The sequence below is a fragment of the Syngnathus scovelli genome, chromosome 20 (assembly GCF_024217435.2).
Source record: "Syngnathus scovelli strain Florida chromosome 20, RoL_Ssco_1.2, whole genome shotgun sequence".
In the NCBI taxonomy this organism is placed as follows: domain Eukaryota; kingdom Metazoa; phylum Chordata; class Actinopteri; order Syngnathiformes; family Syngnathidae; genus Syngnathus; species Syngnathus scovelli.
The window spans coordinates 4,754,229-4,767,653 of NC_090866.1; the positions used below are offsets into that span (position 1 = coordinate 4,754,229).

General features: G+C 40.7%; 3 protein-coding genes and 1 long non-coding RNA gene across 16 annotated transcripts in view; 2 read left to right on the forward strand and 2 right to left on the reverse strand.

The window, feature by feature from the left end:
• The window catches only part of LOC125990042 (clathrin coat assembly protein AP180), a 128,289-nt gene that overhangs the window by 53,093 nt on the left and 61,771 nt on the right, over window positions 1-13,425 (reverse strand). The window lies entirely within an intron of this gene.
• Window positions 217-5,728, forward strand: tpd52l1 (tpd52 like 1). 12 transcript variants are annotated; one of them, XM_049756697.1, is made up of 9 exons: window positions 217-385; window positions 2,743-2,858; window positions 2,930-3,078; window positions 3,535-3,636; window positions 3,826-3,858; window positions 4,331-4,345; window positions 4,566-4,604; window positions 4,717-4,777; window positions 4,872-5,728. In XM_049756697.1, the coding sequence occupies exons 1-9, from the start codon at window positions 367-369 to the stop codon at window positions 4,992-4,994; spliced, it is 657 nt and encodes a 218-aa protein (XP_049612654.1). In that variant the 5' UTR covers window positions 217-366; the 3' UTR covers window positions 4,995-5,728. The 12 variants fall into 12 exon arrangements, 10 of the variants coding, with proteins under 10 accessions (XP_049612654.1, XP_049612655.1, XP_049612656.1 ...); XM_049756698.1 differs by lacking the exon at window positions 4,331-4,345; XM_049756699.1 differs by lacking the exon at window positions 3,826-3,858.
• On the reverse strand, window positions 5,273-8,307 carry hddc2 (HD domain containing 2). Of its 2 annotated transcripts, none has more exons than XM_049756712.2 (6): window positions 8,047-8,307; window positions 7,520-7,653; window positions 7,353-7,455; window positions 7,229-7,297; window positions 6,970-7,108; window positions 5,273-5,911 (listed from the first exon to the last, which is right to left on the reverse strand). In XM_049756712.2, exons 1-6 carry the CDS (start codon window positions 8,107-8,109, stop codon window positions 5,823-5,825), a joined length of 597 nt encoding a protein of 198 aa, XP_049612669.1. In that variant the 5' UTR covers window positions 8,110-8,307; the 3' UTR covers window positions 5,273-5,822. The 2 variants fall into 2 exon arrangements, with proteins under 2 accessions (XP_049612669.1, XP_049612670.1); XM_049756713.2 differs by having other exon boundaries at window positions 7,520-7,641; window positions 8,047-8,293.
• LOC137839773 (uncharacterized) lies at window positions 8,997-11,035 on the forward strand. The gene is made up of 2 exons (XR_011085982.1): window positions 8,997-9,270; window positions 9,785-11,035. It is a non-coding gene; the product is annotated as an uncharacterized lncRNA (long non-coding RNA).

Here is a 13,425-nt window from a genome sequence, read left to right on the forward strand (position 1 = left end):
CAAAACACGACAGGAATCGTTTTTTATACTTTTCACCACCTAAATAAAGATTTGGCGCCCCAAGTGAAACATGGATTAAACTACTAAACTTTGGATTTTTTTTTTTATTTTCCAAGAGTACACAAATAGTAGGATTAATAATGGATTAAAGAAACAAAAACGTACGCGGAAGTAACCGGACGTACCAACAAGCAGCGCGTGCGTTCATTGGCCCGTGCCGATGCTATGTCCCGCCTCTTGGGCTGTCCTATCTCGTGACAAGCAGCCAAAGCAGAGAAGACAGCACCCACAAACTGACCCGGACGCCGGTGCCAACCTCCTGCCGACACCGTGACGTGTCTGCGTGGGACAGAGTAGAAGTTCGACATGGAGACCAGGCAACAAGGTAATTCAATGTTGGCCCTTGTACGTGGCTTATTTGAACGGAGAGCCCCCCGGTTTTCTGTTTTAATGTACTTGCTGTCCTTAGAGCGTCCACGAGTTTGCCACAAAAGATAAACGTCGCGTATCCACAACTTAATTTCTTCATAAAAGCTACCAAATGTTAAAATTTAATAGATTTGGCCCCATTCAGATCACAAATAGCGTTCAGTTAAAGCTATCACAGGTGAACTTGATTTGACGTCATCACTTGCGACCACTTCATGGCACTTTTGCTGTTTTCGACTTTACACACAGAGGTCAAGCTTGTGTACATGGATTTTTTCCCCCCCTATCCAGCAAGAAAATGTCACTTGTTTTGTGGAAACCCCCATTTTCTACGGCTGTAACTGTAATTGATGTGTGGCTATAGTTCCCACATCATGAATTGCTGCAGGACAGTCAGAACAAAGTAAAGGCAATATATCTAAAAAGATACATTTTGAGCGTTTAGGCATAGTGTATTTTTTGTAGGAAAATACAATTTATTTACTGCAAATAATGCATTTTTGTTTATTCCTGCACCTTAAAATACCGGACAGTGCCCCTGTGTGTCCACTAGCCAAGCGTTGCTATCCATCCACCAAAATAAAAGCTTTGTGTTCATCTTTAAAAAAAAAAAAAAAAAAGGCCCATATTCCACCCCGATTACATTTGCAAGTAAATTTCAGTGATATCGGTTGTGGCATTTCTGCTTGGTGAGGTCACAAAAACTGGATCGACAGGTTACTTATGTACCCTCTGCCACTGAGCGGATGAGCATTTCCTTGTTCCACCCACTATCAATTGGTGGCATAGATAACTGAACCGGACCTATTGGCCTTTTTTTTTTTTTTTTTTAGTCATAAGTCTGTGTTGCTTTGCTTCTCATTTGATTAGTTCAGGTCTGTCAGATGCTGTTTGTTGATCGAGTTAGTTAATTGCATTCAAGTTATAAGTGACTCCCTGTTTTGGTGGTAAGCAATAAGCTAGTCTGTCAATAAGCTAGTGAGGCACAGCTTCCAAACTTTCCGCATGCTGAAATTAATTGAATTTTTTTTTTTTTAAGTTCAAATATGCACCCTTTTATGTTGCACTCCGGTTACTGTATGACCATCCCCAGGCCTCTGATTTAGTTTCACCACATGACCCAAATGGGAATCTTGTGACCAGAGAGGTATTCAAGGCAACACAAAAAAAATGCAGAGGGAGGCCCGAGACAAATGAGTGCACTGTATGCAGTTCTAAGTGCGACAGTCAAGTCTCTCCCTGTCAAATTAAAGGCGATATGCAGTGAGTCCTTGACTTGTAAGTGCCCCAAATTGAAAGATTTTGGACTACAAGAGCCACCATTGTTTGATCCGTTTAAAAAGAAAATGTTTTGCATTGACACCCATGGGTATTTTTTTGTTTACTTTGGTCATGGCTCACCTATTTTATAGGGTTGGTCACATGACCTTAGTAATGCGAGCCTGAGGGCACTTTGATGTTAATTCTAAACGACAATAGAGATCAGTAGAATGTAAAAATGGTTAAAAAAAAACAACAATGTTGTAGCTTCATAATTAAGAGCTTTCATTTCCTGGAAATTGTCACACATTTGTGCTTGTGCAAAGCCCAAAAGGCTTCCTTCCCGCAACTCAAATGCGGAAGTAGACATTTTGACACAGGACTTGGTGAAAACCACTGACACAGCGGTTCTAGCCAAGGAAACGGCTCAGAGGAGTGCTGATGTTGTGCCACATGGTTCCTTCAGTCATTGTTGAGGAAAACTGAGGATTTCCTTGACTATAAGCGTGACTGATCATTTGTAATGGTCATTAGCTCCACAACTGCCTGCATTTTTAATGTATTGTGGCGTTTTTAATTTTGTTTTTTATTGGTATTCAATTCAATGACTCGCGATGTCCGCGTGTGCATGTGACTATTCAGAAGTGTCACTAATGTTGATCTTCTACTTTGTGCTACATCAAGATGGACCGTATCTCACAGGTACATTTAAAAAAAAAAAAAAAAAAAAATCTCTTGTGCATGTGTACGCCTGTGTGTGAGCGACGTAATCCACGTCTGTTAAAATGGATTACAGCAGGCTGCAGCCACACATTATCTAACAGTTTGCCGTGGGAGGGATTCAGAAAATATCCAAACACATGGGAACACAACACTTGAATGTACCAGAAAAAAAGTACAGTAATGCAAATTGCTCTCATCTCTTACTGGGTCAACACATAAATGGGCGAATTTTCAGGCCTTTGGTGGCACATTAACGTGCGTGTGTGTGTGCGTGTGTGTGTGTTCGTGCGCGTGTGCATGTGCGTGCGCGTGTGTCTGTGTGTATTTCAGAATTTCTTGACTCTGAACCCCTGAGGGAAACAGATGAACACACGTCGGACCTCAACCTTAGCAACTCTATCATGACTGAGGAGGAGCGAGAGGAGATCCAATTGGAATTAGCCAAAGTACCACCGCACAGTGTCGATGGCGGCGTCGTTTGGGCGATAACATCAGCTTGTTGTTGCCCCTTGCGCAGCTGGAAGATGAGATCAGCACGCTGAAGCAGGTGCTGGCGTCCAAAGAGAAGCGGCACACCGAGCTGAAGCACAAACTGGGCATCACTCCTCTCAGCGAGCTACGCAGCAACTTGAGTCGAGGATGGACAGACATGCAGAGCTCCACCGCGTAAGAGCAAACGGATACACACGCACACACACACACACACAGCGTGACGCTCAAAACATTGTGTGTGTGTGGCACTTTGGAAAATACAATTACTGTGGTGCACTCATGCTCATCAATAATGAAGCACAGCGGTGTAGGATAACACAAACAGAGCTAAGTGTCTCGCATCAATTAAAGGATTGCATGAATCATTTTGAGTGTTGACATAACATATTTAAGATATGTGTTGTAAAGTAAGCAAGGTGGGAACGAGTGCAAAAAAGAAGGAATAAAATGTTTTCACACATTTTGAAGTAGTACATAATCTAAAAGTCACAGACAAGAGGATGGTGGCCTCTAGTGGACAAAAGTAATATTTGCACCTCAAGGTTTAATAATCATTTTTAGCCGGATAATCAATATAATGCTCATGAATTGCTCATGTTCATGCAAGGCATTTTCTCTTGTGCTACTCAGATACAAAAGAACATCAGAGACACTGAGCTCGGCGGGTCAGAAGACCACGGCGGCTTTCAGCACGCTGGGCAGCGCCATCAACAGGAAGTTTGGAGACGTGAGGTGCACTGCAACAATTGCACATGTGCTCGGCTTATATAAATTAAGATCATTCATTTAATTTACCTTTCACTTGTGAGCATTCGTGTGTTGAGCTAATGGCTAATAATCACGTGAGTGCATTAGCATGTACACTTGAAGTTGAACTGAATGTCATCTAACTGAAAAGGAACAAATGTATTATTCATACAGCATGGCTGGGCTACAGTTACTATTTCCTAGGAGGTATGTGTACGTGTGTGTGCGCGTGCGCGCGCGCGAGAGAGATTATAAGGCATGTGCGTGAGATTATAAGGCATGTCTTTTTTCTGTACTCAGTGCGATGGTTTTGCCTGACGCGCGTTTCCGATTTAAGAACATTTCATAGTTAATCACCATGAACTAACCACAAACACAAGCCGTAGTTTATGATTGATGACAAAATAATTGAATGATTACTTTTAAAACTTTCTCACCGCCGTGTGTGTTCATGCGAATTGTGCAATTGTTCAATTCCAGCATGATTTTAGCTTTTTGCTGTGCTCATCTTGCATTCAGCTTTGTTGTGATCTGTCTTTGTGTAGTTTTAAGCCTCATTTCTCATGTTACGATTTTGCCTGTTTAACAACTGACAAAGCCCTATTATAGCATTTTTAAAACATATTTAATGGTCTAGTTTCAAACATTCATATTTTGCCTCCTCCTGCATGCGCTCAAGGTCCGGCTCCATAGGGTAAGGACTTGAAGCTGCTATCATGTAAAATTATTTCATTTACATTCTTTTGTTTTATGCAATACTATGCTTGATTTCCCAATGTACCCTCTTACTCTGAACTCTTCCTCTTTTTTTTTTTTTTTTAAATGCCTTTTTTTTTTAATGCCTCTCGTCTGCCTCCATGTCTGTGTGCTAGCCGCTAACTCTGATCATCATTAACTCCTCTCTCTGCAAACAGCTACTCCATCTCACACTCCATGAGCATGCCTGCCATGAGGTAATCGTATGAATGTGCAGTGTGTGTGACTAGAAATAAAGAATGACTATACTAAATGGGAATTACATTTGTTGATTTTTATTTTTTCTATTTTCTTTTTTTTTTTTCCCAGAAACTCTCCCAGCTTCAAGTCTTTCGAGGAGAAAGTTGAGAGTACGGTGTCGAGCATCAAAGTGTGTACAAATAAATGATTATACATTCCACGTGCTTTAAATGTATTGAATCTCGAGTCTGTGGCTTTTTCCACTTCTAATTTACATTTGCTAGACTAAAGTTGGAGGGCCCGGGGCAGGAGGAAGCTTCGAGGATGTCCTCTCCTCCACGGCAAAGGCCAGCTCACAAGACACGCCCACAAACAACTTGACGGACACGCCTGAGAAGTCGCAGTAGTAGACTGTGTCATTTTGTAGGATCATGTTACAGTATATTGAAATACACTTTGTGATTGGTTTGGCAGATCAATACATCATACAGTACTCAATAGTTCTCCCCACTAATTCACTTTACTGTGGTCGCTTCCTTCACTTTATTTTGAACAGAAACATTAAATTTATTGCGCAACATTTATCGGCTGATATTTTCAAATATTGATGTATATTTTCTAACTACGTAATGTGTAAATGTAACGAGCACAGCACAGTTTCTCAATGCGAGATACTGTTTGTGCATTTTGTGAGCATGTAATGTCATTTAAAGTTGTTTTTTTTTTTGCGGGATTCCCACAACTGCCACGATGACAAACAAAATCTAATTGAGCACTCCGGGCTAATTAAATAATGCTAAAGGGGAAAGATAGTTGTACACAATGTTTTTGGTCAAAGTAAAAACGCTAATTTCGAATTGATACAGAATATATTTTTATTAAATTTTTGTTACAGAATAAAAAAAAAAAATTACTCTTGACTTGATAAATGTTATACATTGGGGTAGATTTTTAAGGGGAACAACTTATTTTTACCTGTGATCAAACCTACAATCCAGTTTTCAGCCTGCTTGAAGTTATCTCTGTCTTTAATATTGTTTGTCGTGGTTGAAATGTTAACACAATTAACAGATCTTATGTTGAGCTACACTCAAGTACATCTAAGACCCCGTTTTATAATAAAACGTTTTTTAAAACGACACTTAATGCATTGAATGTTGTGTTCATTTGACATTGATGACTGAACTTATGAAAAAATGTTGTGGTCGTGACACGTTTGAAGTGCATTGCTAGTTCTAAGAGTTGTTTTTTTTAGTCATGTGACTTCTCCTTTCATCATTCAAGGCCTTCACCAGCTGGAGAACATCGGGATGTTGGAAACAACCTGCAAAGGCACAAAAAAAAAAAAAAAAATCATTCATCCCTGTAAAACATTTTCTTCAATATACCCTCTAATTCAGTGGTCCCCAACCTTTTTTGCGCCACGGACCGGTTACGTGTCAGAAATATTTTCGCGGACTGGCCTTTATATAAATAAAAAATACATTTATATAAATAAATAATAAATTTATAATAAATATATAAATACGATGAAATAAAATGATACGACTGGCATAAAAACAAGTATAAACCACATAAATATAAAACTCACCATTACGTTGAATTAGTGGGAGCACTGAGCTTGTTTCTCAAACGAGCGGTGTTACAGGTTAACTTGCTCCCATGTTATCTCTCCAGTTGCGCTTGTTAGGGTAAAGCGTTGTGCACAATCTTGTGTTTCATGACTGCAGATTCGTCACAAGTGATATGGAACTTGCCTGACTGCGAAACTGTTCAAATTCTCAATAAAAACGTTGAACGAAACATCTAGTTTACATTTCCAACTGGCTGCAAGAAATTGCAAACACAAAAAATAAATAAAATAGTCATAAGCGGGATTTGAACCCGTGACACAAAGTAATAAAGAATGGCTCACCGGCCATCGGCTTAACCGCTATGCTATCATACAGTCACTGCGACCAAAGCTAATTATCTTAAATATAGCCAAAACCAAATTACCCGGTGAGGGTACGAGTTGATCTGATGCCTAGTGTATACCCACCAATTGTTAACTTGCTCCTCGGAACCAACTTGACATGGTCGCGTTCCCAGGCTTCACACCAACCTCGCAGTAGGGCATTATGCATTTCTGACATGATCAACTTTCTAGACACATAAGGAATGGGTCCAAGCACTTAAGCAATGGTGTCACCAATGTTGACCTGAATTGATCGTCGATAAAATTTTTTTTTTTTTTTTTTTCTGTGTGGCTTGGCGGCCCGATACCAAGTGACCCACGGACCGGTACTGGTCCGCGGCCCGGTGGTTGGGGACCACTGCTCTAATTGACACCAGGTATGTCATCTATTGTGAAAATGAATGCCAAGCGGATGTTGTGCTTACCTAGAGTGGAGTCAAAAAACTCCTGCAGTTTCCCCGGCGTCCCCTCTAGCTCTTCATACTCGTGAGCCTGCAGGATCATCTCCAGACGGTCAAACTCTTTTACCAACCTCGCCTCTGCGCTGCTCTGATGCTCATATTCCTAATTAAACAAAAAATTCCGTTGTTGGAAATGTCAGATCCAATATTGTATAACAATCTTAAAGGATAATTAAATCTGAAAAGGCCTGAGGATAAAGCCAGTAAAGCATTCTAACTTTACCTCCCATAGTGCATAAATCTCATCTCTGAGGCTATCTGGCATCAGACTTGAAAGCTGCCTCATGGCTGCCTGAAGGAAAATACATTATAAATAAACATCATTTAGAGCTGCGCCGCCTGCTCACCTCCTCCCGCCGGTGTTTCTCTGCTTTGCTGACGTTGTCCGACGGCGTGATATCTCCAACGATGCACTCGGCCATGTCATGAACCAAAGCCAACTTGATACACCTGAGGGGAAAAAAAGAGAATAACGATTACTCGCTCAAAGGAGACCAACTGCAAATTAACTCACTTGTCCTTATCCACTTTAGGATCTGTGATGACCAGAGACATCATGGCCATGCGATACATGTGGTCTGACACACTTTCTGGGTTCTTCACCTTTCTGTACACCCAGCCTGTCCGTGGGACCCTCTCCAGGAAAGACTAGAGTTATTGGTTGTGCATATTAAAACAGCATACAAAGGTGCCACGAAGTCGAAGTTTGTTGTAACAGGTTTAGCTTTGAGGGCTTTGAGGGGCAATGCTCTGGGCCTGTCAAGATGTATTTGAAATCTGATTGCTTAAATCAACAATTCATTTAACAAGTTTGAAGAACCTTAGTCAACGTTGTTGCAGGAATTATTAGTAGGATATAAAATAATTTATTTTAACTTAACATTTGTATTCCAGTCTATCGTTTTATTTTGATTAATGACAATTTCTGTGAGGTTGTAGCAGAAATTCAAAGTAAAATGAATAGGATTAAAACCCTGAGGTAATACAAACTCATTTGAAGAATTGTACATAGACAAATATAAATAATTATTAGTGTCTTACTTTAAGATGGCCAATTAGTTTTAGAAATTGGAGCATTTTCATGTTGTCGTCGGGGGCCGCCATGTCTTCTTACTTCTTCTACCCTCAATATGCAGAACACAGAACGCACAGCGCCGTCCATCTATGGGACTCGTGGGATTAAATTTTAAAAATACATAATAATCGCCTATATTCAAAACACAATATGTGTATAAGGAATACAACTTTTACTCATTTCACATTTTGGTTGTTTAACGTACATTTTTAAAGAAAAAAATATGCTCGACTTGATCGGCGGAAATGACGGTTGGAGAAAACAGGAACTCTGACAAACCGTAGAAGAAGGCTAACCCGGAAAATTTCGAAAGCGGGCATTTTGAAACCGTAAACTCGCCTTTCTCGTATTTTGAACCTTTCAAACGTCTTGCATTATGTTGAAAAAACCGCCGAAATTCAAGCCAAGTGTCAAATCAAAGATGGAGTTTAACAATACTGTCAGACCGTCATCTGAAGCAATGGTAAGGCGGCATTTGTGACCGCTTTACGTGGGCTACCTTTAGCTTGTTGAGCTAACTACGTATGTGTTCGTAGATGGAGCTCCTCACTCTACTTTTCCTCAACAATTTGGCCCAAGAGGGAAAAGCCAAAGCGTTTGAGCAAAAGTCCGGAACAATTCGGGCCCACCACGTCAAAGCAATCGTCAAGGTAATTCCGCAAGCACCAATGCAGTTTTGTTTCTGCGCTGTTAAAAATACTCTCACTCTCTACTTGAGTAAACGTACAGAGGTGTGTAAAGACTCGTAAAAGTACTGTTTAAGAAGAGTGTGGACTATGACATTTTGTAAACAATGAACGTTTACTCATGTCAATGTATCAGTTGTTGGTAGTAATATTACATCCCAGCCTGGATATTAAATCATTCACTATTGTTTGTTTTTTATTTCTCTAGAACGTTCTGAAAAATGCAAGAGGATGAAGACCATTTATGATCTGATTGATGGTCATTGTTTCGGTCTCTGTGAAGCACTTTATTTTTGTGGTATTTTAATTTGCTCAATTAAAAGTAGCTGTTTTGTTGTTTTCTCAACTCTGTGTAACGGTTTTCATATTCTTCAATGACTTGACGCAACTGTTTTCTCTCGTGTATTTCGTTGATGTACGTACTGTTTTCCCGCAATGCGAACATGCTGAAATGTTTTAACACAAATGAAGCCCTTTCAAGAAGTTTATCAAGATATGATGGGGGTGAGTTGTACATTTTATTAATAACTTGCTCGCATGCTAGCAACATACTGTAAGTGAGAGCTGTGAGTTAGCCCAACCTCAGCTATTTGACAATGTGATGTCATTTAACATACTGAAGAAATGCGGTCGAAATACAAAAAGTCCTGCCTGGCTACAAAAACAGATATGCTCATTGAATAAAGTACATAAGCAGACAAGTATATTCACATATTAAATCAATAAATGAAACATTTTAAGCATATAATTATACCTACTCACCAAATCAATAAAGAAGACATAACTAGACATTTTTGATAGGTGGTAATGACAAAGGCTTTTATAACTTTATGATCTGATATGTATTTCTGTGCACTCTAAAAATAACAAATGTTTTTTGATACATTGCCTGAATAGCTTAATGACCCTTAAGGAACTGTTTAATGCATGCCTGATGATTTTCTAAATCACGGACACTGCCAAAGTTGTTTAAAAATGTTCAGTACTTGATTATATTTTATGTTTTGATTAATGCTAGACGCCAGTTTTGGATTACTACTGAACGTTCTGGACAGAGGAAAATGTTTTGCCTAACAATGAAAAGATATGTGTCAAAAGAACGAACAAACAAATGCATGGTAAGTGGTGAGTAAGAACTTTGCATAGTCAGGGAACATTATCAAATTGATGACGTCACAGCCAAAAGTTCACATAATTCCGTACAAAATGACAAAATTGAAAGAATGATGAATGGGCGGTGTGCGACAGTGGGCGAAGTGGATGTATGTGCAAGAATGGTTTACAGGAAGGACACTTGGAGATAAAACCGGTAGAGGTGCCAGAGGAAGAGCGGCAGGAGGAAAACAAGCAAGAACTTGGCCAAAGATGATCGCCAAGGCCAAAAGACGGGATGGAAAACAACAGCCCCCACACACACCGAATCGCCCATAATCAGCACACACCCCCACGGAACCAGCTCTCACCAAACCAGCACCCACTCCCATGGAATCAAACTCTCCTGCGAACTTGCCACACCCCCTGACTCATCACCCATCAAACTCGGCCAACGCTGGCGTGTACAACTGAATATAAGCTGACCAAAGAACCTTGAACGTTGCCTTTTCTGAATGGAGACTTTCTGTTCTTGAGCATGGTCGCACGAAAGGCCCAGCGCTGTATTGTACTTTCCTGAAAACAGAGCTTTCTTAACAAGAATTGTGATTGAACTCAACCAACCTGTGTAAGTCTAAATTTTGTTTCGGTGTCTTAGCCTTTTCCTGAAACTGAAGAAATAAAACAAGCACGCAGTGACTAAAATGGATAACAGACTATGGCTTTTGCCGTGAGGCACGGATAGCGCGCTTCCCAAATTGTGGACCAAATCCAACAAAACTCTTGGGTTTATTAATATAATATATGTAGTTGAGACAAATGTGCAGATTAATGTCATTTCATTATGATATATTTGCATGTCTTATTTATCCTAGTTGCGAGCACAGATGTTTTTCTGTTGTAGCTTTTTTCCAACATTAAATGGGAAATATATTCATTCAGTGGTATTAAAATGGCCACTTTTTGGCAGTATTGTGAGATCTAAAGAGACTGTTTTTGTCAAGTCTTTCTCTTCATAATAATGTTTCTTGTAAATGTCATAATACGTTTTGAATGTATTCATGTAGCTTCACCTATTTTCTGATAATACTGTGATTCTAAAAATCTTGTTCATTCAAATGCCGTTATTGTTGTCTGAATTAAAGTGCAGAGCATTTTCTGCTACCGTATGTCCTGACATGGTGTGTTGTGCTGACAGCGAAGAAGTTTGATGAGCCTCCACGCTACCGCTTCCACGTCAGCTAAAGCTGAAGGTGACTTTCGTGCAGGCACGTGCACTCATAGGAGGCAGGTGAGGCAGTGCCTCACCTTGCCACCAGGGGCAGTAAAGGGCTCAACGTGGTTTCCTCAGTTGTCACCACAAGTTGTGAAAAAATGAATAATATAATAAAACATAATATAATATCTGTCCTGTGGTCTGTGCTTTTAATGCAATTTTGGTGTGTTTCCTATACATTTGGATCATTTTCATAGTCAAAATAGCTGTATTTCTTGTTCAAATAACAACGGGAGATGAGAATCATGGAGGCTGAGGCAGTGACAGGTAGTGCCTCTCACGGCATGCCTGTGAGAGTGTGCACCACTCACACACTGTACTGAGCGCGTGCAAACGGCGCGTGCAAACGGCGCGTGCTTGCAGTCAGCGGGAAAATACGGGCCTTGAGGCAGCCAATACCTTTGCCTCAAGGATGGGGCGATAGTGAGCCTGCCTTACCAACCCCAACCCTCACCGCACGTTACTGCTTTCGTGGCTGGGGTAAGTCAAGCGAGGACTGTCTGACTCCAAAGAAAAGTGCATTTCAGCAATCTCGCGTGGATACTGTTTGTACATTTACATGATGTGAGATTCGAACATAGAACTTTGGAACTGAGGCGGATGAGCTAACCCGTCCCATTTTGTGTTTATTTAAGCGTGTGCCTTAATTCCTTAAAATGCCACCAATACGTGCAGTAAATGTATGTCTCCACAAGAGAACACTGTTGAATAAGTGAAGCATCGGGTCGGTTGACCTCGGGATTTTCAAAACTGAAACTTAATTTGAAATGATGAAATGTGTCAATATATATTTAGTGGTATTTCTATTAATTTTTGTGTGTGTTAACGTTAGTAATTGTATTTCATGGTAAATAGAGTGAACTTAAAGTATAGTAAAATGGTTAAACATTCACCATGAAATTCTATCATTTTCTTTTATCTCCTATAATCACTAAAAACAGTTCTGTGCTCTTGAGTCAAGCTACCACAGAGACTGAAAGGTCAGGCGTATGCTTTAATTCTCATATATAGGCTGTGTTCATACATGAGTAATGTATTGGAAGCAAAGAGGGGGGGCGGAGGCGTGATCATGTTAGGACAGCAGGTGCGTGATGTCGGGGCTTATAAGAAGGGACAAAGACATGATGGGATGGCCGTGTCAAAGTGACAGAATGATGTGATGTATGTGGTATATTTACAGTGCAGCCATACATGATATGGCCGCATAACAGACAGACAGGCAGGGGACATTTTACACGTGCTATAACACCCACGTCTGCGCTCTAAGTGCCCCGCGTGGAGTGCAACATATAAGCTTGAGCTTGTTGTTGTTTTGCATGTTTCGATTTGCACCGAAGTCTTACAACAAACTGCGTTAAACAAAATTCTTTGCTTCAATCCGTATTTCTCCAAATTTTAGCCAAGAGGCCTTCATGTTGTGTACTGGGACCTCCTCTCTCTACACATTGCGGAAAATCCACAGTATTGAGTATCCCAACGTCCTGCAAATAGTCCTGTCTCGCATCTTTCGCCACCTGCGTACTGCATATAGCTTTATTGTGTGGGATTATTTATGAATTTAATCGTGCTCCATTATGCACTCTCAAAGACGGGCATAAAGCTTCAACTGCTTTAGATCTGTCATCGCCGCAGCATTTCAAAACGTGTGTCTATGTCAAGGGTGTGTGTGTGGGGGGGGGATCCGTTTCACGCCTGCAGTAGCCAGGGATGACCTCACTAGGCGAACGGGATCGGCGCCTGTCAAGTGACGCGCCTCGCTAAACCGCCCGGTACCGAACCATTTATAACGGCGATGCATCAACGCGATGATGACATCTCAAATCTTAAAGACGATATTCTGGGTGTAGCGCGCGCAGATTGGACGATGATGACAGCAAAGTATGGGAGTTCAGTTAAAAAAAAACAAATAGAGCAAGATGTCCTTTGAAGCCAAGAACTCTGCAGACGTGAGTTAAGGGGCTTCATTTAGACAAATCAATCATTTCAGACGTTATGTTCATTCACAATATATTGTCAATTAAGAAAAATAAATAGCAGATAGTTTTCATGTGTTATGGAAATAAATTCATGAGAAGCCCGATCTGTTTAGTAGCATCGGTACATAGTGTAACCGGGCCTTGGCAAGGGCCTCTGACTTGTTGGGAGCGGGTCTCTGACTTGTTGGGAGCTGGCCGCTGCGCTAAGCGACACTCACCGGGGTGTCTTGGCGGCGTTATATTTTGATGCATCCCATCAATCTGTCAAACTGAGCATTTACAGACACTGGATTTAGAACAACGCGGCGCTGATAT